Genomic DNA, 27,455 nt, shown 5'->3' on the forward strand with positions numbered 1-27,455 from the left:
GTCAGGTGTCAAAACAAACTCTTGGTCTGAAAAAATAACCTAATAACATAAATTAACAAACACTGCCCAAAAAAGTTGTAAGATTGTCTGAAAATTGATTTAAACAGCACATTTTCAAGAACCTATGATCAATACAAGTGTTTATGGTTCTGTTTAGATTTAGATTTTCTACAAAAAGGTGAGACTGACTAACTCAAAAAGTTCAGATTAAGTCACCTGGAGTAACAGAGCTTCTAACAGAGCAGTGCTTTCAGTTAGCATCACACCCCTAGATAATGTTGTTGCCATCAGCTGCAAAATATCAGTTGGATAAAAGTTTTGGAGTGATGGGCGATACCACAATATCGGTCCACTGACTAAGACTTTTGTCTTAAAATGGATTGATACTCATTTACTATAATAAATTATAGGCACTCTAATTATATTAATCTAAAAGTCCTTAAATGTGAAAAGTAGGTAGCACCTGACCTGATTTTTAATTGACCCACTGAAGCACCTTTCTAATCAGTAATATAAATATTGTATTTCAAAAATTTACTAAAACTGATTCAAAAACTAAAATATTTGGACAAATTTAAATTACTGATAATTTTTGCATGAGAAACAATACCTCACTTAGTATCGATGTCAATATTTGGTATTGATCAACCCATCAATACGCTGTACTTCTGATATTAGAACAAGAATTCACTAATGTTTTGTACAGAACAGCGACTTCATGAAGTTGTATGGTTGTATGTTTGTATTAAGGCAAATGGCTGGACACTAAGAAGGCAGACTGATGTATCCAGAGAGAACTGTACTCCAGAACAATGTTATAATGTTATGTTATGTACAGAACTGGAATTTTTTAAGAATGTATGTTTTTTATTACGTGATGGACCTTATGAGTGCCAACTTTTTGTGAATTACATTGTATTTGAGTGAGTTATTTGTTTTGGTTTAGGAGAAAAAGCCAATTGCACTCAACCTTTCTACAACAATATTCAAATAAACTTACATTTTGACTCTTCGACTTGCTTTGGTTTGTTATGTCACAACATTAAAGGACCTATATTACACTACTTTTTGATGTATTTTATAATGTTACTTCATCACAAACATACCTGGAGTTGTCTTTTGTTTTATTCATGCATATTTAACACACAAATTCTGAATGTTTAGGCATATTTAGACACTCTGTTCCACCTTGTGATGTCAGGAAGTGTTCCACTGTGTTTTTAAACTCCATACACCTTCACTATAATCACTTGGATGATTTCAGTCCTGGAATTGCCAATCTCTACTGAACTAAAGGTATAAAGTAACCGTTAATTTGAATACCACCACTTCATGACATCACAAGGTGGAACAGAGCATTTTGAGATTTGGAGATATAGACAGTCTAATTATAAAGGATTAATCAAACATGTGAATGAAACAAAACATGGCTCCAGATATGTTTTTGATGAGGTTACAACATTATAACATGGCTTAAATTTTGCATAACATAGGACCTTTAAAAATGAATTATGAGGAAATATCTATAGTAAATAATCTGAGAAACGTTTCATATTCATACTTTTAAATGAGCACACATGTACACATCCACATTAGTTGTCAGCATTTTAGGCAGTTTATTTGAAAAACACATACAAAAAGATCATATACAAGACAATAAATAAAAAAGAGACAGAACAGTTTGGATTAAGCTATGCAACTTTTTGCATCATCATTAGTAATAAATACAGTACAAAATCCACCCAGAGTGAATCTAAAGATTTTCCACAATATTCACTGATCATGTTATTCTTCATTATGATTTAGCTATTGCTTTCATATTATTGATACATACTTCTACTTCTCTATAAAATACTCAAGATCATAAAACATTGCGCGGTTACAGCAAAACAGCAGTGTGTTGTACAAAGATGGCCACTTCCCTTTTCACTGGCAGGTTAAAGCTACATTGTGTAATTTTTCTGGTGGAGGGTCCATCAGATGCTTTCCTCCATGGAGATGTTGTTGCTTTGTCTGGAATATATCACAGTATGGCATTAAACCTTTCTCTTTTTATGGTGACCAAACTAGACCAAGTTACAAGTCAGATCTGTAGAGAGAATATCTGTTTTATAAAGTATTTTTGAGCAAAAAATCCACCTATAATAGAATAACTGTAAGGTAGAGCTGTTTCATGTCATACTGTGGAACATTTCAAGCAGAGCAATGAGATCCATAGAAACAAGCAGGTGACAGACCCCCAACCAGAAAAGTTACACAATGCACCTTTAATAATCAACATTTTTTCAGCAGCAAAGAAACATCTGAAATATTCAAGAAGGTACAGCATCATATGAAACACGTCTACAGAGCTACTCCCACATACACATAGGAAAACCTGAGAAGGACATGCATTAAAAAGCTTGTGCTTTAAGTTCTACTGTTCATTCCGGTTCATCAGCTTGAGTTAATACTATGGCTACTGTCCAGGATGCTCTGGAGCTATGGTTACACTGTGGAGGACATGGGTAAGGCCAGTGAGAGCACAAAATCAAATCAGAGAAAGTAAGACCAGCCAGCGTCATTCCAATTCTACACGTTTTGCAGGATTAGTAGAGTATTAATAAGAAATGCACACCAAAACAGTAGCTTATTATACCCAAGTGGAAAACACGCTATCTATATTGTATAACCACAGTACACCAGAAATTTGCTCAATAATCAATGGCTCAAGTTAGCAAGTTAGATACTTTCCAAAGTCCCACAAAGCATTTGCCAGCAATACATAAGAACAGATTATACAGCACATTGTGTGGGACCTAAAGCAAGAAGAATTCAATTGATATTTAGATATGATTGAGTACTAAAAACAAACGAAATAAAACGCGGTAACAGTAAATAATGTAAATGTCAGCATGTGAATTATAGAGCCACATGAGGAGCTCAGAGCCCGTACTCTGCTTTGGGGAAAGTGCATAGGACAGGTTTGTATGTTTTCTCATTATTATTACTTGGTTTGGTAGGATAGTACCTGTGGTTAATTTTATCTTAGTTTTAAAGAAGATAAGGTAAACAGAAAAATTAAGTCAAAACATGCTAGGAAACACATAATTCAATCTATATGACACACACATTTAACACACCTTTTAAGCATTCACGTAACAAAATTGGCATATATTTTGGAGGGGAAATTTGGTTAAAAAGGTTCAGCATAAATCTTAAATCTAATTATGTTAATGTTGCGTCTAACCTGTCTTATGCACTTTAAAGCAGCGATGTAATTAAAAAGTGAATGAATGGAATGTCATCCAGAATCAACAGCACCGTGCTGAAGAGACAATGAACCAGGAACAAACCTGATTCATTCTCCACAAGTTTCTTTTTTCTCCTCGGAAAAGAAAACACAAACGGCATGCAAAAGCATCCCCACCGACCAATGCATAATGAGGTATAGTTTTTTTTATATTTTGTGTTATTCTAAATAAATATATTGATTAAATTGCAAAGTTATGAGATAGAGACATTAAATATTCCACCACAATAGCTAGCTAGCTACAGTTAGTAATAAATAATGATTGTTAAATACTTAAGGCATCTTTAATCACAGCATTCTATGTGAACTAGCAAACCTCCATTGTCATCCATCTGTAATTTTTTGGATGGAGGTTTAATACAAAAGAAAAAGCAACACAAACAGTCAAGTCACCCTCCAAAAATACACAAGAAAGCATGAAAATACTTTAACTGAACATAACACAAACCCCAGGACAAGAGGGACCCACGCCACCAAACCCAAATCAGGCAACTCCATATTATAGTGCATTACAAACACAAGCTACATTAGAACAACATTAATCTGCAGCATTGCAACGTTTTCTTCACTATGGTTAAACGGACAGGGACTCGGCATCTAGTACCATGTCCAGATTGGCATGTGAGCAAAAAATAAAACAGACATTACACATAAAAAAAGAAAAGAAGAAACAAAAAAGTGGCAAAAAGACATTGAAATCATGTTTTAAAATAAATGTTAAGAACGTTTGTTTGGTATTTTTCAAATGGATGGCTTTTTCTCCCTTTCACACTCTTCAAGCGAACTACGCCAACATGGTTCATGCATGATAAATAGAAAACGGCTTCTAGCACTGAACATTTCACAGTTGTTCTAGCAGTACCATACTACTACCATAAGAGGGGAGACAATCATACGTATTCTAGCACAGATCACAGGCAGACAAGTTTTTCCCTGTAACACCAGACACAGTGGGAGCAACCAATATTAGGTAACATTTTATAATAATTACACTTTTAATAGCCTTAATAAAGCATGAGCAAAGACCTAAATAATAATGAACAAATAGTTTATTAACAGTGATACCAGTAAAAGGCAGATTGACAAATGTTGATATATTGATACTGACTGAGGTATTGGAAAAGTATCGATTCTTGGGCAAAAAATATTGAAAACTGCAGTTTTTTTAATCAGTTTCGGGCATTTTAAAAAGTATAATGTTTATTTAAATGTATTTTTAGACCAGATCAAGTTGGGGTGGGCAAAGATAATGATGGCTTCATATATGGCAAGGTAAAATTCTTTATAGTGAATTAAAGTTTTATTTATTTATTTATTTTTTTTCATTAGTGTTGCCCATCACTAAATACTATATACTTTAAAGTAATTAAACTTGATAACCCATTTGTTCATTATGGATTAAGTTTGTGTTCATGCTTTCTTAACACTAATTAAGGTGTAATAATTAAAAAGTGGTACCAAAAATTGAAATGAAAAGGATACACAGAGGCGATTCGCGGTTCATAGAAATTACATGTGCTTGCTTGTTCAATAGGCAATAAGGTTCTGGTAATATAGAAATGTCGGCTTTGATCTGTTGTGATGGCAGGACACTGGCACTGCGTCGCCATGGCGATAATGCCATGAAGAGGCCAAGGAGGAGTTGCTGTGAGCCGCAGAGCAAACCCGAGCTCTCATATTTAAGAGAGGAGCTCCACTGCACTGCAAAAAGTAGTATCTAGGCAAATTAAAATTACTTAAATAAAAAACTTTTGACTTGATTTGAGTAGATTTGATTTGACACTTTAAATTATCATGAAAGGTATTTTGTTCATTCAAGTTACAAATTATTACAAATTTTAAAGGTGCACTATGTAACTTTGCTTGTCTCCATGGAGATGTTACACGTTTGCCTAGGATGCTCCACCGTATAACATTAAAACTTGTCTATCTCTATGGAGAGAAGCAAGCTAAACATCTGTAATTAAAAAAAAAAAAAGCAAGATGGATATAGTTATATAGTAATTGTGGAACATTACAGGCAAAGCAGCACAATCTCCATGGAAACAAGCTGGTGGAAAACTCCATCAGAAAAGTTACACAGAGAAACTTTAAGTGCAAAGTGTTCTTAATTTACTCAAATAAAGATACAGTTTCTTAATTCAGGTCATTTTAACATAGGTAGATTTTGCTTTTCGCAGTGTGGCATCAGATCTGCGTCTCAGAGCAACGTTAGTCTGGAGGCAGAGGTGGGAGATATATCGAAAACTTGATAATATCGCAATTGTTGTTTCCTAGATATACAAAAATAGTATATTGAGTAAATTGTATATAATTAATGAAGTAGTAAGGGACAGAAAATCTCCCAAATAAGGTAACATTTCTCCTTTTATGTGACTAAGTTACAGGCACATTTTAGCACATTCCTGATGCATTGTTAAAACATCGCCTGAATATTGTTGAAATAAAGCCAAAAAATATCAAATTTTTTCTCAATATCACCCACTTCTATCTGGAGATGAGTCTGGAGGAGGGAGGGGGACTGAGGGGAGGCAGGTGCATTCTGGTCCTTCTCTGTGAATGGATGAGCTCTTCACTTTTATATGGTTCACATGCACAGACATAGTCCCTGTTTCTACTGCTCCACAATGACAACACAGCCCAAGCCTGCCGTACAGCATGCACATCTGGCCTCTGCTCTAGCTCAGCAAGGCCCATCTACGACACAACACTGAAGCCATGCCTGCAGTTAGCGCGTTAGCATCACCTCTCACGGCTACTAACTGGAAATCCAAACACCATGTTATAGACGACAACGAGGGATTTTTGGCTTTTTTTAAAATATAACGTTTTCCTCATTGCCTATGAAGATTCACCACACTGAATATTGTCACTGTTACAGCTGTATGTCACCCTTTAGTATTATTTTATCACGAACGGAAAAGCAAAGGCATTTGCTTGCTACACAACACTGTTACTCAGTAAATACTTAGTCAGTACTATAGTCCATAACACCACGAGCGTTCAGCTACAAGAGTCACACCAAACAACCTCATGCTAATCATTGGATATACGTCTGTACAGATGTGCTGAGGGCTCAGGCAGAGTGCAGCTTAAAGGAGTTTCACAGGCTCAGTGGGTCAAGGTTAGTGGCAGAGAAATGGCCTTAAAGGTACACTGCGCAACTTTTATGGTAAAGGGTCTGCCACCTGCTTCACTCCATAGAGATGTTAATTATTTGCAAAGAAAATAGCATTAAACTCCATAGAGAAAAGCAGGTGATGCCACTAGGCTAAGGCGACCATGCTCATAGTAAGAACGCATGTTTTAAGGTAGTTTCTAAGATATAAAAACACCTTTAATTGAATAAATGCAAGGTAAGTTCAACACTGTACTGCGGAACATTCCAGCCAAAGCAGGCACTGGACCTCCCAGTAGAAAGGTTACACAGTGCACCTTTAAAAAGCACGAGAGCAGGGCATTTGATAGCAAAGGTAGTGTTCATAATAATCAAGAGCCTCAGCACATCTGTCCATCATCTGACCTGCTCCGCCCCCTAGCCCCGCCCCTCAACGACTGACCACGCCCATCCCGTTGTGTTGTAGTTAGTGTGCTTATGTTCACCCCTCCGTCACTGCGGTCTCCGAAGGCAGGCTCAAAGACTGATGCAGAGGGAGGGAGGAAAGGTTTTGGCAGAGCGTCCCCCGCAGGAGGCAACGGAGAATTACACGACCGAGAAAACAGCTGAGCAGTTGGAGAGTTATCAACTGTCGGGCGTCAGCTGGGTCTCAATGTCCACTCTGCAAATCGGGCACTTCCTGCTCGTAGCCAACCACTGGTCCACACAGGCCTGGTGGAAGAGATGCATGCAGGGTAATCTCCTGGAACACAGAAACACACAGATAACGTTTTATTATTTGTTTAATTTTTACAGTGTTAATTTTGCCACATACATATAATAATAATAATTTCTTTTATAGCAACAGGTCTAACTGTCAGACCAATTACTGGCTTAGCTAGAGGGCCTCTACCTGACCTTTATTATTCTGGTTCGGATAAAATAAGCCCAAGTCATATTACCTATACTTTTTATAGGGTTTTTTGATGAGTGACAACCACAAGGAAGCAACAGCCAAGGGCAGTCATTTTATCTAATTGGGTTGTACAATTTGAGCTAACATTGTAAAATGTAATAGTATTTCATACAGATACCTAACAAAAAAAATGTTGGTCAATGCTTGTGACAGTAATTTTGCTGCTATTTCAACATGTCGCTACTTAGACATTGACATCTAATTGTCGGAGTAGCGACATAAACATTAATTTTCAAGTGTCACACTACTTTGACGTTTTATTTTTTTCCATTGTCGGAGTAGCAACAACATTCTGCTTTTCTGACATGAATAATATTGATGTAATAGCCTATTGTACTTTGAGCTCCTATATATCATCAGATGCTTGGGCCGGTGCAAAGTAGCCTGATTCATCAGCCAGTTTCACTTCATGGAAACCGTCTGACCTTGCAGCATTAGGATTTGTTTGCAAGGTGGTAGGCGGCTACTTTTTTATTTAACCAATTGCTGCTATTTGGTCGTGACATATGTAATGCGCCAAATCCCATAGAAGAAGGGCAATAATGTCTTTCCCCTTGATAAAATTCACCAAATATTGTTCTGGCTTTAAATCCTTGATCTCGGGAATGGTTGCCAACACAGTATGTATGGCTTCATCTACATCCATCTCGACCGCTTTGTTTACTGTTGTGCTATACCACAAAAGGGACCCAGACAGGCACTTGAAGTCATGGTTTCACAGCTCTTTGTTGAATGGCCGGTGCGCGGTCTACAACTTCTGGGGTTTTTGCAAATAGTCTAGTGTATTCCAATTCCTGACCTAATCACTGGAGAGAGCAGAAGCACTAGGCGGCGCCAGTCTGGCTGGGTGCTAAGCAATTAATCAGGGAATACTTCAGCCACAAAGGATATCAGACAGTGGGTAAATGTCCTAACTGATCACCGTGGGAAACAGTCATGCATTTTAAAAAGAGCATAGGTCAACCTTAGGGAAAATATCAAATCTAAAACGAAGACTGCACCGGCCCTTTGTGCTTCAATCGGCTTAAATAAATAACCATCGAAGTTAATTGCGCCAGCTCAATGAGATGATGCACCTGGGCAGAATATCACAGCTCTCAAAAAAAAAAAAAAAAAAAAAAAAAAAAAGACATATCGGAATAGTGATACTAAAAAGTGTCGGAAAACTGGCGCGTCTAAATAACGACATGTTGTAATGAAGGGATGTCGGAATAGGCGACGGACCCCAATCAGTTGCCCTGTAGTAATTCCAGCAGTAAAAGTCAGTTCTTTGTGGCCAGATTGTGTTAAAACAAAGCAGAGCCTAAAGTTAGCATCACACCCCCAGGGAACGTTAATGATATCAGCTGCAAAATATCAGTAGTAAAAATAGAAATATAATATAACAGAAAAATAAAAGTTTGTTGTTATATAAACAACCCCTATGGCTTCTCACACCAACCAGCAAAACATGAGAAGAGGTAAATGCTATCTCAGAGCTACAAAAACAGAAAAGCAGACACCACTGAATTTGAATTGTTTTCGAGGACACAATTATTCTGCTTTTGACCAACTGCCTCCCTTCAGTCGTGTAACAGCGCCGTGTCAAAGCATTGCATTGTGGGAGCTGCTCGACAAAACAAACTGTGAAAAAATGAGACATTCTATGGAGTCAGTGCCAAAGCTCCACCAGACTCTCACTGAGCACAAATAAGACAGCTTTCATAATTCTCCCCACACAAAACTGAGCAAAGAATTCATCAAAAAACTCAATTTTCCTGGATAATAGGTTGGGTTTTCGTGGCATCACAACATTCAAAACACTGTCCATAGTTTAAAATTGAGGTGGTGAGGTTAGAATGCTATAGTAGTATTTGCTTGTTATAACCTGTCAAAATGCTAATGTTTTGGTTTGCTGTATAATATCTCTGTGTATATATAATTACTGAGCCAATATACATGAAACATCAACTGGACAAAGTAAAAAGTTTTTTAAAAAGTAAACAGTCACCAAAATTTAAATAGATTTTTTTTCACTATAATGTTAAAAAGAAGGGGCATTATTGAAAGAAAGGTAGAGCTAGTCAATAGTATAAGTCATCCAGCAACAGTGAAATCACATTTTACTGTATATCACTGCTCTGTGGCCACTGCCCTGACATCAAATGACTTCATAAAACAGCTTCATTTATAACACTGAAACAAATGATTGCCTATTTGAGACATTTACAGACACTGAATAGGCTTTTCAAACTCACAGGTGAGACATGTCAATTGGTAGTCGTGTTATAAGCGCATTTAACAGCTTGGATTCGAGCTTTCTGCAGTTTTAACACGCGGCTCCTTCTCGCTTAATGCTTACTTAACTAATCATTAATGTTATCTGAAAAATACTGGATCTCTCAGTTCAGTTTAAATTCCATTAATTGCCCTAAACACAGATACACGAACAAGAATTCAAGCTCTAAGATTCAATTTGCAAATTTGTGGATCAAATCGATCGGTTTCAGAGTGATGAAAATTAGAACCGGTGCCGTAGCAATTGAAAATTCTAAACCAAAACATTAGCATATATGTTTTGACTGGTTAAAAGTCCTGAAAATGTACAGCAACAAATACCGGCTCGAACGTCCCCCTCCTCCCTCTGAGTGCCACCTTCTCTTGGGCGGCACTCAGGTAACTGCTGTGCCCGGGAAAGGGGGGATGTTTTTGCCGGCCTTTAGTTGGCCGTGTTACGCACTGTGATGTATTGAGTTAGAAAATCAGCATTTTATATCATAATAAAATGAAATGTGAATGTAGCGAGACCAAATGTCAGGCCTGCTTTATGTCATTTTACCGATCTTCCCAAAGCGGCTCACAGTTTTTCAGTCTCTAATGTCAATATAATCCTCATTTGCTCACAGACGTTTACTATGAAATTGTATATTAAATCATTTTTTTCTTGTTCCCCATGTCCCATAACATCTGTAACTGTTGATTTGGGAAGAAATATGAATTATTTCCTTACCTGCCATGAACATAATTAATAAGCAGCACAACACAAGAAACAGAATTTGTCCAAAAATCATTCAGAATCACTTTTAGGAAGGTCTTAACTAAGTATCTAATTGAAATATGTAAGACAAAATCCTGAAATAGTTGAGGCACAGTTGAGACCACATAATTTTTGCACGTTTTTTTTAATGTATGAACAAATGTGTAGAGATATATTGTAACTTCTGTGTCTACAATGTTGTTTTTTTTAATATATGTATATAGATTAATTTAGTTCCATAAAGGGTGCAATTCAGGGGGACTTTCCAGCCAGCGGGACTTTCCATCCGGTTCCCACAGCCAACACTTCAAATTTCTGTATCAAATCTATGGGTTTCTGGGTGATAAAAATTAGAACCACTGCTATTGTAATTGAAATTTCTAAAACAAAACCTATTTTTTGAATGATCAAAAGTCTTCAAAATGGCATTTATTCATGGGTTTCAACTTCCTGTTATATCCAGCATTTTGAGTTTTTCCCATTAAAAGTAGTAATATTTAGTGTTAAATCGTTAATCGCTATGGCAACGGTCCTAATTCTGTATCATTCTGAAACGCATGGATAAATAGGAAATGGAAAGCCTTGAAAACTAAAAATATATTACTGCAAACTGACCCATTATGCAAAGAATTCAGCGGTGACGCATTTGGAAAACCCAATTTTGGTGATTAATTATGCGTACCTCACATCCTCTCCATCCTCCAGCATTGACAAACAAATAGTGCACTTCTCATCAGTGTCCAATTCTTCATCGTCCAAACACATTTTCAGGTCTTGGGGTATTCTCTGCAAAAAATAATGACAAAAATGAGAAATTATTAGCTCGCGTTATGCAGGGGTGGATTTCGAGTCTGTTTACGCCACGGGTATTTTGAAATGAGAACGGAATAATCAACAATCCCTGTGAGAAAGAATTATTTGTGGTTGGATATTACCGACTCAATCATTTTTCCTCACTCACAAATGATCTGACACATCCTTCCTGGACTATTTAGGTCACATTGTGGTGCTTTTGAAATCTTCGAGCATACATATCCACAGACTGCATGACTCATCTCGAGTGCAGACCAGCTTGCCAACAGAAATGAGTTTGACCTTTGAACCTGTGAGTGGGTAGATGCTCTGATCTTGTCAACTTGACAGACAGCCTCTTCTCGTGCAACAGCGTATTTGAGGAATAGGAAGAAAATAACAATAGATCACGGAGGGGTCATGTTGTAGAATGTGCAGGGGTCTATATAACTCTATGGAAGATCACTGTTTTTGAAAGAAATATCAAGTCTGTGATCCATAAATGTTGAATCTCATCATGAACCATTTGGGATTGGCTCCACAAATCTGTGTTCGTTCATTTGTTTTTTAAAATACAACCAAAACTAAGATAATGAAAAAACAACTATTTTCTTTGCTATTTGTCTCCAAAAACCAAAATGAAAAAACAGATAACGATTCGTTTTTTCAGTTTTCAATTTTGTGTTTAAATGAATAATGGAAAAAATGGGTATCGGACGTTTTCCTTTTCCGTGACTTTTGCGCCACATATGGACTAAACCAGGACTGAACCAGGATTAAACAAAGGACTAAACCAGGTCTACCAGGAACTAAACCAGGACTAAACCAGTCTCAGTCCTGGGCTCAGTCCCAGTCTCAGTCTTGGTCTGATCCCAGTCTTGTCCTGGTTTGAGTCCTGATCACCCGACACTCTATGCAGGCGCACGTCTGGGCCCATCCTGATACTCCTGGTTCAGTCCTGGTTTAGTCCTGGTCTCAGTCCTGGTCCTGGTCCCGGTTTAGGACTGAGACCATGTACCAGACCAGGACTGAGACCGGGACCAGACCGGGACCAAGACCAGGACTGAGACCGGTTTAGTCCTGGTTTAGTTCCTGGTAGACCTGGTTTAGTCCTGGTTTAATCCTGGTTCAGTTCTGATTTAGACATGTTTTAGTCCTATTTTAGTTGTGTTTTAGTCCTGTCTTAGTCCTGTTTTAGTCCTGGTTCAGTCCTGGTTCAGTCCGTATGTGGCACAAAAGTATATGACTTTCCACACACTTCATTCTAGAGGTCAATGTCATTTCATACAGATGGGGGCAGATAAAATTAACATTGTTAAACTGAACATTTGTATTATAATAAAGTGAGTTCTGGGGTCTAGCCTCTTGTAGAAATGATCAGGTTCAGCATTTGTACATTTTCCTCTTAGATATTTCAGGGCTAAGTTCGTTGTAATCATTTCTAAACACCAACAATGTCTTTTTTATTGAGAGGTCGATGTGGTTTGGAGCAGAGATGAGACTCTGGAGGGAGACATTGGACTTTTTATATATTAAATTGTAAGGATAAAAAAGTTTGTATTGTTTAAACTTCATCATTATCATTGCATTTTCTCACTTCGCAAATGCCTTGAGTCAGGAAACATGATGTGCAATCAAATTTGTTGTTTGTTTTTTTCAGTGAGGCGTGTGATCAAAAATTATTTCTCACTTCAAATTAACAGAGTTTAGTGCTTTGCTCACTGATTCAGCAGAAATTCGCAATGTTTTTCAGTCCCCTGTGATATTTTTGTTTACTTTCTTTTTCCAGATAAGCAGCCGTATTTGTTTTGATATGGACACACCATGCATATCCCTGATTGGCTGATCCACCTGTCAATCACGCCCATCTAAAGTTCAATATTCAGTAACTCACGTCTTCTGTATTTGCTATGGATGTTAAAGGTGTGTAACTTTTCTGTTGGAGGGTCTGCCACTTGCTTGTCTCCATGGAATTATTATTGTTTTGCCTTGATTATTCCACAGTATTTTACGTTATTTTAGCTATAAAACACCTGTAAGTGAACAAATGCAAGGCAGATAACTCGTAGCAGACCTTCCATCTTAGAAGTTACATAGTGCACCTTTAAAGTCTTGATATTTATATCTGCAAATGTCAGTTATGGACCACAGGAGCAGGACCAGTATTGGATGTTAACTTGCAAAAAATCTATACTGTACCATCCCTAGTTTTAAAAGCTCATTAAAAAGTGTGAAATGTACGGCACCTTCTTGTACTTGTGGGGGAAGGTGAATCTCTCGATGGTGGTCTGCACGGCTCCTCGGTTGACGCTGCCGAGTCGGTCTTCCAGCTGCAGCAGCTCCTGGAAAACCGAGATAAGGACAGTTTGTAAATTGGGAAAGGCTCTGCAACATGACTTCAAGTAAATATCAAAACAGTTCAATATAAAAGCCTGGTTACATTTAATTAGCCTGTACTGGCTGCTATGTGGTTCAGTTTACTTCACAAATATAATTATGGAAGTAGTAGTCGACTAGTAAGCGATTATTTTGTGTAGTCGACAAGATAACTGACTGTTTCTTAAGATTTTTAAAGGTCTTAAATTACACAAAGTTGACTCTCAAGAGCTTTTGTCTATGTTAGAATGTTGAACCTGTTTCATTTTATACACACGTGTTTGAGTAACTTTTTATTATTAGTCTGTTCACATCTTCAAAGCTCAAAATGCTTCCACTTTCTGACGTCATGATGCAGTAATTTTCAAATGTTACCTTCTGTTCAGTAGAGATTGGAAATTCCAAGGTTGAAATTATCCAAATGATTCTAGTAAAGGTGCATGGAGTTTAAAAACACAGTGGAGAACTTCCTGTATTATAGTTGTTGTTTTTTTGGTTTGTTTGTTTGAGAGAAAACGCAGCCTAAATATGCAGGGTTTGTGTTTAAAACAAGTTTGAATGAAATGAAAAACTGCTCCAGGTATGTTTGTGATGAGGATTATAACACGACTTAAAGCTTACAACAATAAATTTTGTGTAATATAGGACCTTTAATATGGAGTTGCAGTTATGGATTTTCTTTTCAGGTATTTCTCATCAGGTATTTCTCATCAGTTTGAAATTGTAAAATTACATTTGTACACAATAACCTTTTGGAAAAAAACATTTAAACCTCGATTTCACAATTTAGCTTTTTTTTTTTTTTTTTCAAAACCTCGATTATTTAAAACACAAATTAATCAAGTTAATTAATTATTTTGTTAATTAATTAAGTAAATTAAGTTAATTGTCCAGTCCTAATTAATAGTAATTCATAATTTGAGACATGGTTTATTGTTCTGTTTCATTACTTAACACTGCGCAAATGATTTACAAAGGGTTTTCAGCGTTGAGAGGGGAAACATTCATTTTTTCTGTCCCTTCTCAAAATGTAAATACCTTCTCTGACAAACATAACACAGCATGTGCTCATAATAAAAAATGCTCAAACGAACAGAAAGGAACAATTAAATCTTTTGCTCAAATAGACACAAATGTATGAGATTAAAGGCAGCTGGCGGCTCTGAAGCATCTGGTGAACAGAAACTGTAAATAAGAAAATGTCCTGAGCATCGGTCACACAGAAATGGTGATGAATGTGTGGTGGCGTGCGTGACTGCTGGAAGAAGAGAGGAGAGGGAGAGAGAAGAGAGAGGGAGAAACGGAGAAAGGGAGAGGAGAGAAAAAGAGAAGGGAGAGATGAGGAGGAATACAAAGGTGGAGAGATAGAAAGAAAGGGAGGGGGGCAAGAAAGAGGAGAGAAAGAGAAGAAAAAGAGGACGAGAGATCAGAAACAGCGTTCACCTCGTAGCTCTCTCGTACAGCAGACGCGTGGCGGGAGGGGTTGAGGCTCTGCAGAGCGAGGAGGTGCAGCTGAGGATACGGGTAGTTTCTGATCTCATGAACAACCTGCGAAACCAGACATAAAATCACAGACAGAGTTACCTCCTGTGACCGGGGCATCAGGTGTAATCTGACAGAGCCACGGGGAATGGTAAAGAGTTCAACCAAATCAGGCATCTGCAAACTACACATGCAGATCCTAGTATGTGGTAAGAGGTTTTGGTACTGGTTTAGACCTGGTTTAGGTGTGGTTTAGACCTGGTGTTGTCCTGGTTTAGATCTTGTTTAGTCCTGCTTTAGTGATGCTTTAGTACTGGTTTAAAGCTGGTTTAGATCTGGTTTAGACCTAGTTTAGTCCTGGTTTAGTCCTAGTTTAGATTAGGGTTTAGTCCTCCTTTAGTCCTGGATTAGATCTGGTTTATTCCTGCTTTAATTCTGGTTTAAGTCTTGTTTAGTCCTTGTTTAGTCCTGGTTTAGTCATGCTTAGTCCTGGTTTACATCTGGATTAGATATGGTTTAGATGTGGTTTAGATCTGGTTTAGACCTGGTTTAGACCTAGTTTAGTTCTGGTTTAGATCTGGTTCAGTCCTGCTTTAGAACTGATTTAGTCCTGGTGTAGACCCGGTTTAAATCTGGTTTGGATCTGGTTTAGTCCTGCTTTAGTCCTGGTTTAGTCCTGCTTTAAGTCTGGTTTAGTCCTGGTTTAGATTTGGTTTAGTACTGGTGTAGTTCTGGTTTAGTTCTGCTTTAGTCATACTTTAGTCCTGGTTTATATCTGGTTTAGATCTGGTTTAGACCTGGTTTAGTCCTGATTTTAATGTGGTTTAGTCCTGCTTTAGTTGTGGTTTAGATCTGCTTTAGTCCTGGTTTAGATCTGGTTTAGTTCTGCTTTAGTCCTGGTTTAAATCTGGTTTAGTCCTGGTTTAGTCCTGGTTTAGTCCTGTTTTAGTCCTGGTTTCAGTCTGACGTCAGTAGCATAATGTAGTTTCAATATTATCGTTTATTATTATTTTCGTTGTATCGTTTCGCAATATGTCTCTGTAGCAGTGCCTGGTGTAGACCTGGTTTAGACCTGGTTAATTCTGCTTTAGTCCTGGTCTGATGTTTCAATATTATCATTTATTATTATTTTTCGTTTCATCGTTGTATCGCTGTATTTCTCTGTAGCCTTGTATCATGCTTGGTTTAGACCTGCTTTAGTCCTGGTTTAGGTTTAGTCCTGGTCTAAGTGGTGCATGATGCTTCAGAGTGTGTTGTAGTGACAGGTCCAGCGCACTGAGGCTCACCACTTGTGTCGAGGCGTTGTTCCGGGGGAAGTGGTGCATTCTGGGAGAGGTCAGGTAGTGCTGATAGTGCTGCGGCAGCGGGTGGATGTGATACTGAGGAGGCAGCCCGGCATCTACGCTCAGGTCCCTGGAGAGAGAGAGACGAGAGGAGAGATGAGCGAGAGAAAAGAGGAGGAAGAAAGAGAGGGGGGTGGGGAGGAGGACACGGAGAAAGAGAGGAAGAGAAAATAAGAGGAAGAAATAGAGAGGGGGGATGGGGAGGAGAGAGAGAGAGAGAAAGGAAGACGGAGAGAGAAAAATGTAGAGAGAAAGAGAGAGAGAGAAGGAGAGATAGAGAGAAAGATAGATAGAGAGAGATGGAGAGAGAAAAGGAGAGAGGGAGAGAAAGAGAAAGTGAGAGGGAGAGAGAAAAAGAGTGAGAGACAGAGAGAAAGAAAGAGGGAGGGAGAGAGAGGGGGGGTAGAGAGAAAGAGAGGGAGGGAGAGAGAAACAGAGAAAAAGAAAGAGAGAGAAAGAAAGATGGAGAGATAGAGAGAAAGATAGTTAGAGAGAGATGGAGAGAGAAAAGGAGAGAGGGAGAGAAAGAGAAAGTGAGAGAGGGCTAGAGAGATAGAGAGAGTGAAGGAGAGAGAAAGAAAGAAAGATAGATAGAGAGAGATGGAGAGAGAGAAAGGGAGCGAAAGAGATGAGAGAGAGAAGGAGGGGGATAGAGAGGGAGAGAGAGAAAGAGAGACAGAGAGAGAGAAAGGGAGACAGAGAGAAAGAGAGAGGGAGGAAGAGTAAGAGAGAGAGAGAGAGAGAGAGAGAGAGAGGGAGAGAAAATAAGAGGAAGAAAGAGAGAGGGGGAAGGGTGGAGAGGAGAGAGAGAAAGAGAGATAAGATAGTGGAAGCAGAAAGAGAGGTACAGAGAAGGCAGAAGAAAGGAGCAGAGGAGAGAAGAGTGGGGGGAGAAAAGATAATGGAGGCAGAGAGAGAGAGAGAGAGAGAGAAACTGGCAGAGGAGAGAAGAGAGGAGAGGCAGAGAGGGAGAGAAGACAGGGAGAGGAGAGAGAAATCAGAGGAGGGTTAGAAGAGAGAAAGAGACACGAGAGAAGGAGAGAGAAAAAGGACAAGAGTGAGAAATGAGAGAGTGAGGGAGACAGAGAGAGACACAGAGGGAAAGTGAGAGACAGAGGGTGAAAGAGCTGTGGGGTTGGGCAAAAAAATCTATTCAATTGATTAATCAAATTTGAAGTTGAAATGAATTTGTTTGGAAGAAAATTGATTATTATTTTCCCCCTTTCTTTCTTTGGAAATTGCACTGAAAATGTAAGAAAGAGCTATCACTGCAGTCACAAAGTTTAGCACGGGGCCACAAAGCCATGCAGCGCTGACTGCTATTTTCAGGCAAAATAGCCCCAGCCCTAAAGAGAGGAGAGTGAGAGACAAAGAGCAACACAGTTCAGCCAGTGTGTTCATCCCTAGTCATTATTTCACACTTTCAGACGGAGATCTTCTCTGAGTCCTGGTGTGTGCGCTCATGCTACAACTGCAGAGCCTTAAATAATGTATCATCTTTCTCCTCTCGCTCTCTGCCCCAACTTGCTACCATTTTTTTCACATTAGCTTGAGCAGTTCCTCAGTAAATCTTCAGACTTACGGGTCTCTCTATCAACTTTAAAGGACCCATGTCATGCTATTTTATGGTAATGTTATGTAATTAGGGATTTAATAATAACTGAAATATCGTGATATCGTATGGTCAAAGTTCACACAATAATATCATGGATCATCACAATATATTGAATTACAAGTCTCTTTGCTTAAATTAAGAGTTATGGTGCAGCAGTAGCTAAAAAAAGACAGAATGAACTACATTGACCATGATCCTTTGCTCCATTTCAGTGTAGACTTCATGAAGAAATAACAGTTCTAAGCACTTTTAAGTCTTAGTTCTTTGGATTAAGTCTTGACAAGGAAAAAGTAGCATATTCACAATTTTGTTTGTAAGCCTCCACAAAATATTGTAATAAATATCATATCGTTAAATTTGGATATTGTTACATCCCTAATTGTGAGTGTTCCCACCATATTCTGAGCTTTTCCACGATATTGCAGTAAATATCGTACCGTGAGGTTCATACTGTGACGATATTGTATCGTAAGACTTGGATATCATTACACCCCTATATATAATATTATATTTTCTCATCAAAAGTATACTGTATAGGAGTTGTGTTTTTACTTCATTCACACATTTAACATAAAACATGTGGTAATACAGGAAGTGCTTCACCGTGTTTTCAAACTTCATACACCTTCACTAGAATCATTTGGATGATTTCAGACCTGGAATTTCCAGTCTCTACTGAACTAAAAGTAAATGGTTGCTGTTAACTTGAAAACTACAGGTTTATGACCTCACAAGGTGGAGCAAAGCATTTTGAGCTTTGGAGATCAAAAAGGATTACCCATGTGTGACTCAGCATGTGTGAATGAAACAAAACACAACTCCAGGCATGTTTTTGAGGAGGTAACAACATTATAAAACAGCTTAAAGCTCACAAGAGTCAGTTTTATATAATATAGGACTTTTAAACTTGCATTCGCACATCGATCAAAATCCGCTGGAATTCATCTGAGGTGATTTGACAAAGTAAATCAAGCGAAAATGTTCCGAGCTTCATTCTCTCGGAGCTGCCACTGTAGCTCAAATAAAGCTGTGTTTTCAAATTAAGCCCTTGTTATATCCAGACACCAGACTGAACGTGGCGCTTTAAGATCTGCAAATTCAGCACAAATCTTCAGAGTAATCAAAGAAACACGGAGATTTACAAGAGCTATTATACGAGCACAACTCCTACACTGAAATAGGTATGTTAGGCTTAGCATATTTTAAATGAAGACTCAAAACTGGAATCTACAATCAAATCTATAGGGAAAGAGCAATTGGACAAATATAATATACCTCTATTATACTATTATATAATACGCTACAAATAATACTGCAACTGCTGTCATATGGGTACATTTACAAAGCCACTTAAAATCAGATTACTAGAATAAACACAAACCAAACACAATAATTTGATCAGATTTTTTTTTTTTTTTTTACATGTTTATCTGCTCAAAATAAATCTGACAATCAAAAACTCATGTGTCAGGTAATCAATGGAGTAACCATTGTATTTGGAAGATAAAAAACAATGTTTCTTTTAAATAACTATTTTAATCTAACATTTTCTCGTTCATTTCTGTGTTTGTCACATTGGTTTGTACATTTTTGCACAATTTTGACATGATGCTTTGCAGCTGATGTCATGAACATGCACTGGGACTGCTCTGTCAGAAGCTCTGTTACTCAAATTAGACTTAATCTGGTCTTTATTTTAACACAATCTCACCAGAAAGAGATGATCCGTGTCTTAAAACTTTTTTGTTTGTGTTCACTAATGTGTCATTGTCTCACCATGGCAACGGCTGAACATACGGCCATTAGAGATAAATGTCGGTGTGTATCTAAGCCTAGCCACTGATCCGAGAAGTATTTAAAAACTCTTAAACCCAGTGTTGTTTTCCTTCTGCTTTAAAAGTGTGTTAAAAGGTCTTGTCTGATTTCAAGATTGTGTAGTCTCTAGTAGTACAAGTAGAAGCCAGACACAACCTTGGATCAAGTACAATGATTCAGTGAATGAAAAAGTAGTAGTCTTCTTTGTATCTCTCTTTCTCCGTCCTCTCTCTCCTCTCCTCTCTAACTCTCTCTCTTCCCCTTCTCTACCAATCTCTCCTCGTCTCTCTTCCTCTCTCTCCTCTAACTAATCTCTCTCTCACTTTTCTCTCTTCCTCTCTCTCTTCCCGATCTCTACCCCTCTTTCTCTGCCTCTCTCTCCCTCTCCCCAACTTTCTATTCCTCTTTCTCTCCTCTAACTCCTCTCTCCCCCTCCTCTCTACCTATCTCTCTCTTCCCCATCTCTATCCTTCTCTCGTTCTCTCCCCTCTACCTCTCTTCCCTCTTTTCTATGTCTCTCTTTCTCTGCATCTCCCCTTCTCTCTCTTCCACTCTCTCTCGCCTCTTAACTCATCTCTATCTCTCTGTCCTTTCTACTCTCCCCTCTCTCTCCCTTTTTCTTCCCATTCTCTACCCCTCTCTCCTCGTCTCTCTTCCTCTCTCTCCTCTAACTCATCTCTCTCTCACTTTTCTCTCTGCCTCTCTCTCTTCCTCTCTCTCTTCCCGATCTCTACCCCTCTTTCTCTGCCTCTCTCCCTCTCCCCAACTTTCTATTCCTCTTTCTCTCCTCTTACTCCTCTCTCTCCCCCTCCTCTCTACCTATCTCTCTCTCTTCCCCATCTCTATCCTTCTCTCGTTCTCTCCCCTCTACCTCTCTTCCCTCCTTTCTATGTCTCTCTTTCTCTTCCCCATTACTATTCATCTCTCTCTTTCTCTGCCTCTCTTCCTCTCCCTCTGTCTCTCTCTCTCCCTCTCTCTTCCCCATCTCCTCCCCTCTCTCTTTCTCTCCATCTCCCCTTCTCTCTCGCCTCTAACTCATCTCTATCTCTCTGTCCTTTCTACTCTCCCCTCTCTCTCCCTTTTTCTTCCCCATCTCTACCCCTCTCTCTTTCTCTGCCTCTCTCTCCCATCCTCTCTCTTCCTTTCTCTTCTCTAACTCTTCTCTCTCTCTTTCCCTCCTCTCTACCCTTCCCTCTCTCCCCTTCCTCTCTACCTATGTCTCTCTATCTTCCCCATCTCTACCCCTTACTTTCTCTGCCTCTCTATCCCTCTCCCCTCGTCTCTCTTCCTCTCTCTCTACTCTAACTCCTCTCTCTTCCTCTCTCTCTCCTTTTTACCCGTCTCTCTTTCACTCCCCTCTCTTCCTCTCTCTCTTCTAACTCATCTCTCTCCAGGGACCCGAGTAGATAAACAAAGCTTCCTTGGCGTGCAGATATTTCCGTTATCAGACAAATTGACTGTGATGTTTATTGTAATGCCACTGTAAAACTCTATTTCCTTACCAGTCTGTTCCCTCGGCTAGGTAGCGCGGCTGCTGCACCACAGGCTGAGGGGGGACGTGGATCGGGGGAGCGTACTCGTATCCCGGCCTCAGTCTGTGGGGCTGGTGTGGGACTCTCTCTGGAGTGCGTCTGTCAACACACAAACAGCAACAGGCTCTGAAAACATACTCTCACATTTGGACCTTTGAGACCCGACAAAGCAAAGTTTAGTTTTCTCATTTTCAAAGCTCAAAAGCAGTTGTCTTTTGTGTTTTCAGTGTTTTATTTAAAAGGTGTGTTATGTAACGTTTTCAGAGGGAGAATACTTCATCTGATGGCTTCCACTGATATTCTGTTTGCCAAGAATATTCCACAGTATGGCATTAAACTTATCAGTCGAGGTCAGTTCTGCGAAGTGGCAATCCTCCTCTTACTAGGAATACATGTTTGTCAAGATACTTTTGAGCAGCGGTTAAGTATTATAAGGCAAAACAATATATTTATCAAGAAGCGCTGGTGGCGTACAAACCATCCTCCAGAGAAGTTACAAAGTGAACCAAATGAATATAACTATTGTAATGCGAACTACTTTCTAATTCGTGCAGGACAGTGACAATTGAGAAGGGTAGATAAATTGGTTCCTCCGTATAAATCCTACTAAAACTTGAACCATGAACCTGTGTAAAGCAGCATGTGAGGATTGATTTTGCTTCAATGATACCCAGATACTCTGTACTTAAATACTATCTATAGACAATTAGAAACTCAAATCAACGATGCAGAGTATTAAACATTATCAGAAGTTCTTCAGAAGTAGTATCAAAGTATATTATATTGTGTTGCTAATGCATTTTGCCACATCTGAACGGAAGAAGATACTTTGAAGAGTTGCGAAACGAATTCAGCCTTCTTCAGGTGTGGATCCAACTACACCGATATCTTGTGTTTATTATAAGTTATGTTGTATTTACTGTACTTTCAAACTTTTACGATGACGTCCCCAGTGCTGTACCTGGAGGGTGGCAGGATGTGTCTGTGCTGGGCCTCCAGGAGCTGCTGCTGCAGGAGGTATTGCTGGTGTAATGCCTGAGGTAGGAAGGGGGGGGCAGGGAGGTCCTGGAACTGTGGCGCGGGCATGGGATTAAGAGGGGGGTGCAGTGGAGGGCCATGCTGGTGACCCGGGGGAGCCAGGTGAGGGTTAATGCCCGACTGGGGCTGCCCGGGGTGGGGCATGGGGAAGTCCATGGGCAACGGGGCCTGAGGGCCTAACTGGAAGTGCCGGCAAGAGGTAGCATGGCTGTGCTGCTGCTGCTGCTGTTGCCGGCTGAAATGGGATCCTGCAGGAGATAAGACAAGCTGTCAGCAGAGCACCAGAGATTAGCTGGAATTAATAGTGGGTGAAATGTGGAGTCACTGTGTGTGTGATATAGCATGTTAATGAAGCCCTAGCTCTTACCTAGAGTGAACATACTTCTGTGGGTGGAAAATGGTTACCACAGAGCCATGAGCATGAATACCATTATTTGGTCTTATCACAATTCCGATCTCTGGTTCGACTGCCGGTCTTCGGATTCACAGAGGGAAACCGGATCACTGGGTAAAGTCGGCATTTACTAGCTCCTCAGTGCAGCTTGGTTTTACATTCGCCGCTGACAGTGCAGTAGAAGTGTCATTGTAATTATTTAAATGTCTACTTGAGCAGTTGCCAGAATCACCCCATTTGACACTAGCACATTGAAGACAGTAACAGGACACAGAGCCCCGGTATTCACAGAGCTTCACTAAGTCTATTTAAACCACATGAGTTTAGAGGAAATAACTTGGATGCCTTTTTCTCTCTTTCCAACCACAGCTATTTGGCAGCTAGAGTGAGCAGACTGCTGTACAGGCTCAATGGAGAAGACATGCTTACATAGGCTTTCTTTGAATACAGTTACTGTTAATAATTATGTGCTGTGAATGGTTCCTTTGATTGGGGAAAGGATGAAACATTGGAAAATATTTTGTATGTAACAAACAAAACCTGTGGCAAAAATTAAGCAGTGAATGTTAGCTTTTCACTAATTGAAAATGTCAACTTTGTAATTCACTATGATGGAGTCACAAATTATGATATGTATACAATGGAACTATTCAAATATGTATTACCACATTTATTTTTGGCGAAGTCTACATTGCATTTACAAAAAGAGTATGTTTGGAAAAGGCAGTGTTGATTTTAAAACAATTTGAGAATTAGGAGTAATGGTTTTATGTCTAGTTTGACATATAATCAATAGAGCTGAGAAGACAGGCAATGACCTTGTGATGGGGTCAAAGCCTGATGTCTAGACACAGCTACAGATGCTATTGAACGTTAGCAACACTGCATTTCCAAAGCATCTCTGCCAAAACGATCAACATGAATGACAGCAGATAGACTATTTTTCAGGCCCGGTGATGGAGTCTATCTTTGTCAGAGCAGAGGGAGGAGGAGGTGGGGGTGTAAGAGAGGGGGTGGAGTTTTGTTCTGGGAGGGGGCAGGTAGGGACAAGGGAGAAGGAGGGGAGGAGGAGGAGGACAATATATGGAAATCAGCAAGAAGCACACTGAAGGTTAGGAAAAACACTATTGTCTTTATTGAAATATATATTAGTATTTGTGAAATCTGTGTTTAATTTCTTTCCTCTTTTGTAATAAATAGTAATAAATCCATGCAACAAAAATAAACAACATAGACTAAAAGGCAAGGCCCACCATGCTCCATATATAGGGTTAAAAAAAGAACATAAGCAGCATCCAATGAGCAGACGTGTTGGCTATAGCACATGATTCAAGTACAGCAGGATACATCTTTACTACAGAAAGATTACATTGGATTTGAACTAATCAATGTAGAAAAACATAAACAAATAAATTATGAATCATAAATGTGAACCATGCATTGAAAGTACTATTACCAGAACAAAAGGTAAAGAGAGACCACAACCAAACAATAAGACGTTATTACTAATAGAGGATCTTTTTTTTTTAGCAGTGCAGGAAAAATAGGCATCCCTGTGAAATGGATAGCATTTTGGCCTTAGGTTAGTGGGAAATTCAGAAGTGATGAACCACCAGTGAGCACATTTTGTTGACTTTTGTAATTTGTAATTTTGTTATAAATAACCCGACATTTCAGTGTGATTCAAAGCTTGAATTATTTTTGCAAAAAGGGAACAGAAACAATTAGACAAAAATGGAAACACTTATGACAGGTGTTCAGGTGCAGTGTACGGTAAGTGAAGTTATTATTAGCTTTGGCATGCACTGGTTTCCAATGGTATTATTGACTTATGTACATTGCACCTTGTGCGAAGAGAAAAGGGGAGGATGAGCCAAATTCTGGTGTTCAACAATGCAGTGCACTATTGGAAGTCATGCAAAATGTATCCACTTTACAGGAATTTACAGCATGTTTTCTATCAAGACTGGATGGGAGGTACACAATGACATTCAACTGATTTCTACAGAGGATCTAAATGCTTAATCAGTGCTACAGCAAATTGACAGAAAAAAAGACAAAAGGTGCTCTGGACTAGGTGTTAGCTATGTTTAGTTTGTTTAACATGAAAGTCTATGGCTGAACACATCTGGAGAGGGGGGTGCTTTTAATACCAATGCCGTCTTCTGATGGAAAGAGGAAATGAAGAAGGGGTTCACAATACAGCTAAATGCAGAGAACAGGCAGAGGCCACGCCACACCACACAGCAGCAGATGATCATTAGCTACACAATGGGGGGGACGACAAAGATCTGATAAATGCAGAATGTAGAGCCAGCCTCCATACTATGAAACAGGGAAATAAGAACAGAAATAAAAGCACAATGAAATCACTGATGCCACTGTTGTGAAATTAATGTTACACTGGAGCTTTTAATTCATTGTTTCGTATGTGACCGCAGACTCGGCTCTTGCCATTGGGCAGCCAGAACAGCTACTGAATGGCAAATTAGCATTAAATAACAATACAGGACGACTCGGAACACATAATTGGCTGCGGATCGATTCGTAAATGCACAAATTGACGAGCGTAACTGGCAAAAATGCGACTAAAAACACGAAAAGGATGGTAGAGCCAGATGATCTTCAAATGACATCATCCGGGCACAGATAAGCTGAGTGGCTGGAGAGGCTACGTCTATTTTGCGGTATTTTTACAGTGCACATACCACCATGGAAAACACATCGCATCGTAATGTTATCAGCCGGATCAGCGTGCCAATAAAACAATTACACGGTTATTACTGTCTCACTACATCCACTGTGAGGGAATGTCTTTTGATCATTAGGTAAATTGCTACAGACGTCCATTTGAGAGGGGTCCTTTGTGACAAATATTTCCGCTCCGACGTACAGGCGAGCTAGCGTAGCCTACCATAAACGACGCTATTTTTTTTAATTTCACATGCTACAAAACAAAAAGCAAAGGAATGGCATTTGTTTGTTAAGAAACAGACACGAAATAATCACGAATCACGGGGTACTTAGCGCTTTAGATTGTTATTAGTCTGTGGAGCAAGTCAATCGAGCTAATGTCAGGGCTAAGCTCAAGCTAGTAAAGCTAGCAAACAGCTGCAGTGCATATTAAGATAAACAGGGCACATGTTTTGGGTCGATGAGAATACTAATACCATACCTCTATTTCTTACTGAGCCGAATACGGGAAGAACCAGATATCCGACATGCACTAACACCATCCTGGGATCCGTGTCTTACAGTTCCGCTGGTTTATTCGGAGTTTAAGCAGGAGTAGCCCATGCGGATCGACATTCAGGCGGCTGCTTGTTGGATGTGGCTGGCTAAAGGCTAGCACCTCGGGCAGCCCTACCGTACGACTGTCTCCTCCGCCTGGCTGTCGTTCACAAAAGCAGACAAGCCATGGGACAGCGCAGGCACAAGAGGGCGCTTCGGAGAACAAACATTTCTCTGTTGTTTTGAGGATGATGAGGCGCTATAAACATCATACGTAGTCCATGTTGGGGTGGTAGACGGGAATGAGTGAGTGTGAGTGTGTCATCTCATACACTTTCACGTATGCTCTGACTGAACGCTTTAGCTCATGCACTGTGCAGAAAAAAAAAAACATGCTTATGCGTTCATGTGTTTTTCTTCTGCAGGTCTGAATTATAATGAACGTTTCTTAGACTTAGACAAACTTTATTGATCCTCAAGGGAAATTATTTAGACACAGTAGCTCACACATCACAATATAATATAATAAAAAAGAGTAAAAATAATAAATGAATAATCATAAATAAAAAAATATATAGCAAGAGACAGGTGTCAAATAAGGCGTAATTATATAAATGTTTATGTTCAATAAAAACTGCAGCGTAACATAAAATATGATGATTGACAGGACATTGTTTCATGACATGTTTTGCTATAAATTAAATGTGCATATTGTTATTCTATGATTAAATGAATGAATGATGGAAATAACACTGAATCTCATAGTGTTTTATTTATTTTTATTTATTTTATTATTATTCTTTTATTTTATTTATTTTATTAAATTTTTTAGTTTTTTACTAAAAACTTGAAGAGCTTTTTTTTTTTTTTTTTTTTTTTTTTCTTTTTAGCTTATTAGATAATGGGTTTAAGACACTCATTAATGTATTTTTTATTTATGTAGTTTGCTTTTATAAAGAATATATACTTTGCTCTGTGGATAGGTGTAAGTAAGCATTTGTGCTGTAACAGTTGAAAGAATGCATCTGACTTACACTTACAAACTTTATTGATCCACAAGGGAAATTATTTAGACACAGTAGCTCACACGTCACAATATAATATAACAAAAAAAAGTAAAAATTCTAAATGAATAATCATAAATAAAAAATATATAGCAAGAGACAGGTGGCAAATAAGGCGTAATTATTTAAGTGTTTATGTTCAATAAGACATATAACAGAAAAACAACAAGTAATAAAATATTAAATGTCGGCTATATACAAGAGGTCATAAGGAAGACGAATGATGAAAATAACACTCTGAGTCTCATTGTGTTTTATTGTTTATTTTATTTTATTATTTTTGTTGTTGTTGTTTGTTTGTTTCTGTTTTAGTTTTTTGGTTGTTGTTGTTTTTTTTTTTTTTTTTTTTTATAAAAACATGAAGAGCATTTTTTATTTATTTTTTTTTTTTT

At 38.7% G+C, this 27,455-nt stretch overlaps 1 protein-coding gene across 2 annotated transcripts; it reads right to left on the reverse strand.

The window, feature by feature from the left end:
- Nucleotides 1–1,592: 1,592 nt before the first annotated feature.
- Nucleotides 1,593–26,316, reverse strand: ark2cb (arkadia (RNF111) C-terminal like ring finger ubiquitin ligase 2Cb). Of its 2 annotated transcripts, XM_020932350.2 has the most exons (8): nucleotides 25,944–26,316; nucleotides 22,298–22,622; nucleotides 21,307–21,435; nucleotides 16,318–16,444; nucleotides 14,993–15,097; nucleotides 13,420–13,515; nucleotides 11,064–11,167; nucleotides 1,593–7,152 (listed from the first exon to the last, which is right to left on the reverse strand). In XM_020932350.2, exons 1-8 carry the CDS (start codon nucleotides 26,002–26,004, stop codon nucleotides 7,035–7,037), a joined length of 1,065 nt encoding a protein of 354 aa, XP_020788009.2. In that variant the 5' UTR covers nucleotides 26,005–26,316; the 3' UTR covers nucleotides 1,593–7,034. The 2 variants fall into 2 exon arrangements, 1 of the variants encoding a protein (XP_020788009.2); XR_008633195.1 differs by lacking the exons at nucleotides 1,593–7,152; nucleotides 11,064–11,167; nucleotides 13,420–13,515; ... (2 more) ...; nucleotides 21,307–21,435; nucleotides 22,298–22,622 and adding an exon at nucleotides 23,881–25,093.
- Between the last annotated feature and the right edge of the window lie 1,139 nt (nucleotides 26,317–27,455).

Source organism: Boleophthalmus pectinirostris, unplaced genomic scaffold (assembly GCF_026225935.1).
Source record: "Boleophthalmus pectinirostris isolate CB_2022bp ecotype Guang Dong unplaced genomic scaffold, ASM2622593v1 HiC_scaffold_4, whole genome shotgun sequence".
NCBI classification, from domain to species: Eukaryota; Metazoa; Chordata; class Actinopteri; order Gobiiformes; family Gobiidae; genus Boleophthalmus; species Boleophthalmus pectinirostris.

Bases quoted from the DNA above. Each gene is read 5' to 3' on its own strand.
- ark2cb (XM_020932350.2), bottom strand. From the start codon at position 26,004: ATGGTGTTAGTGCATGTCGGATATCTGGTTCTTCCCGTATTCGGCTCA. The intron at 16,445-21,306 runs GTAAGGAAATAG...CTCTCTCTCCAG, and splicing joins CTAGCCGAGGGAACAGACTG to GGACCTGAGCGTAGATGCCG. The intron at 11,168-13,419 runs GTGCCGTACATT...TATTTTTTGCAG, and splicing joins TCCCCCACAAGTACAAGAAG to AGAATACCCCAAGACCTGAA.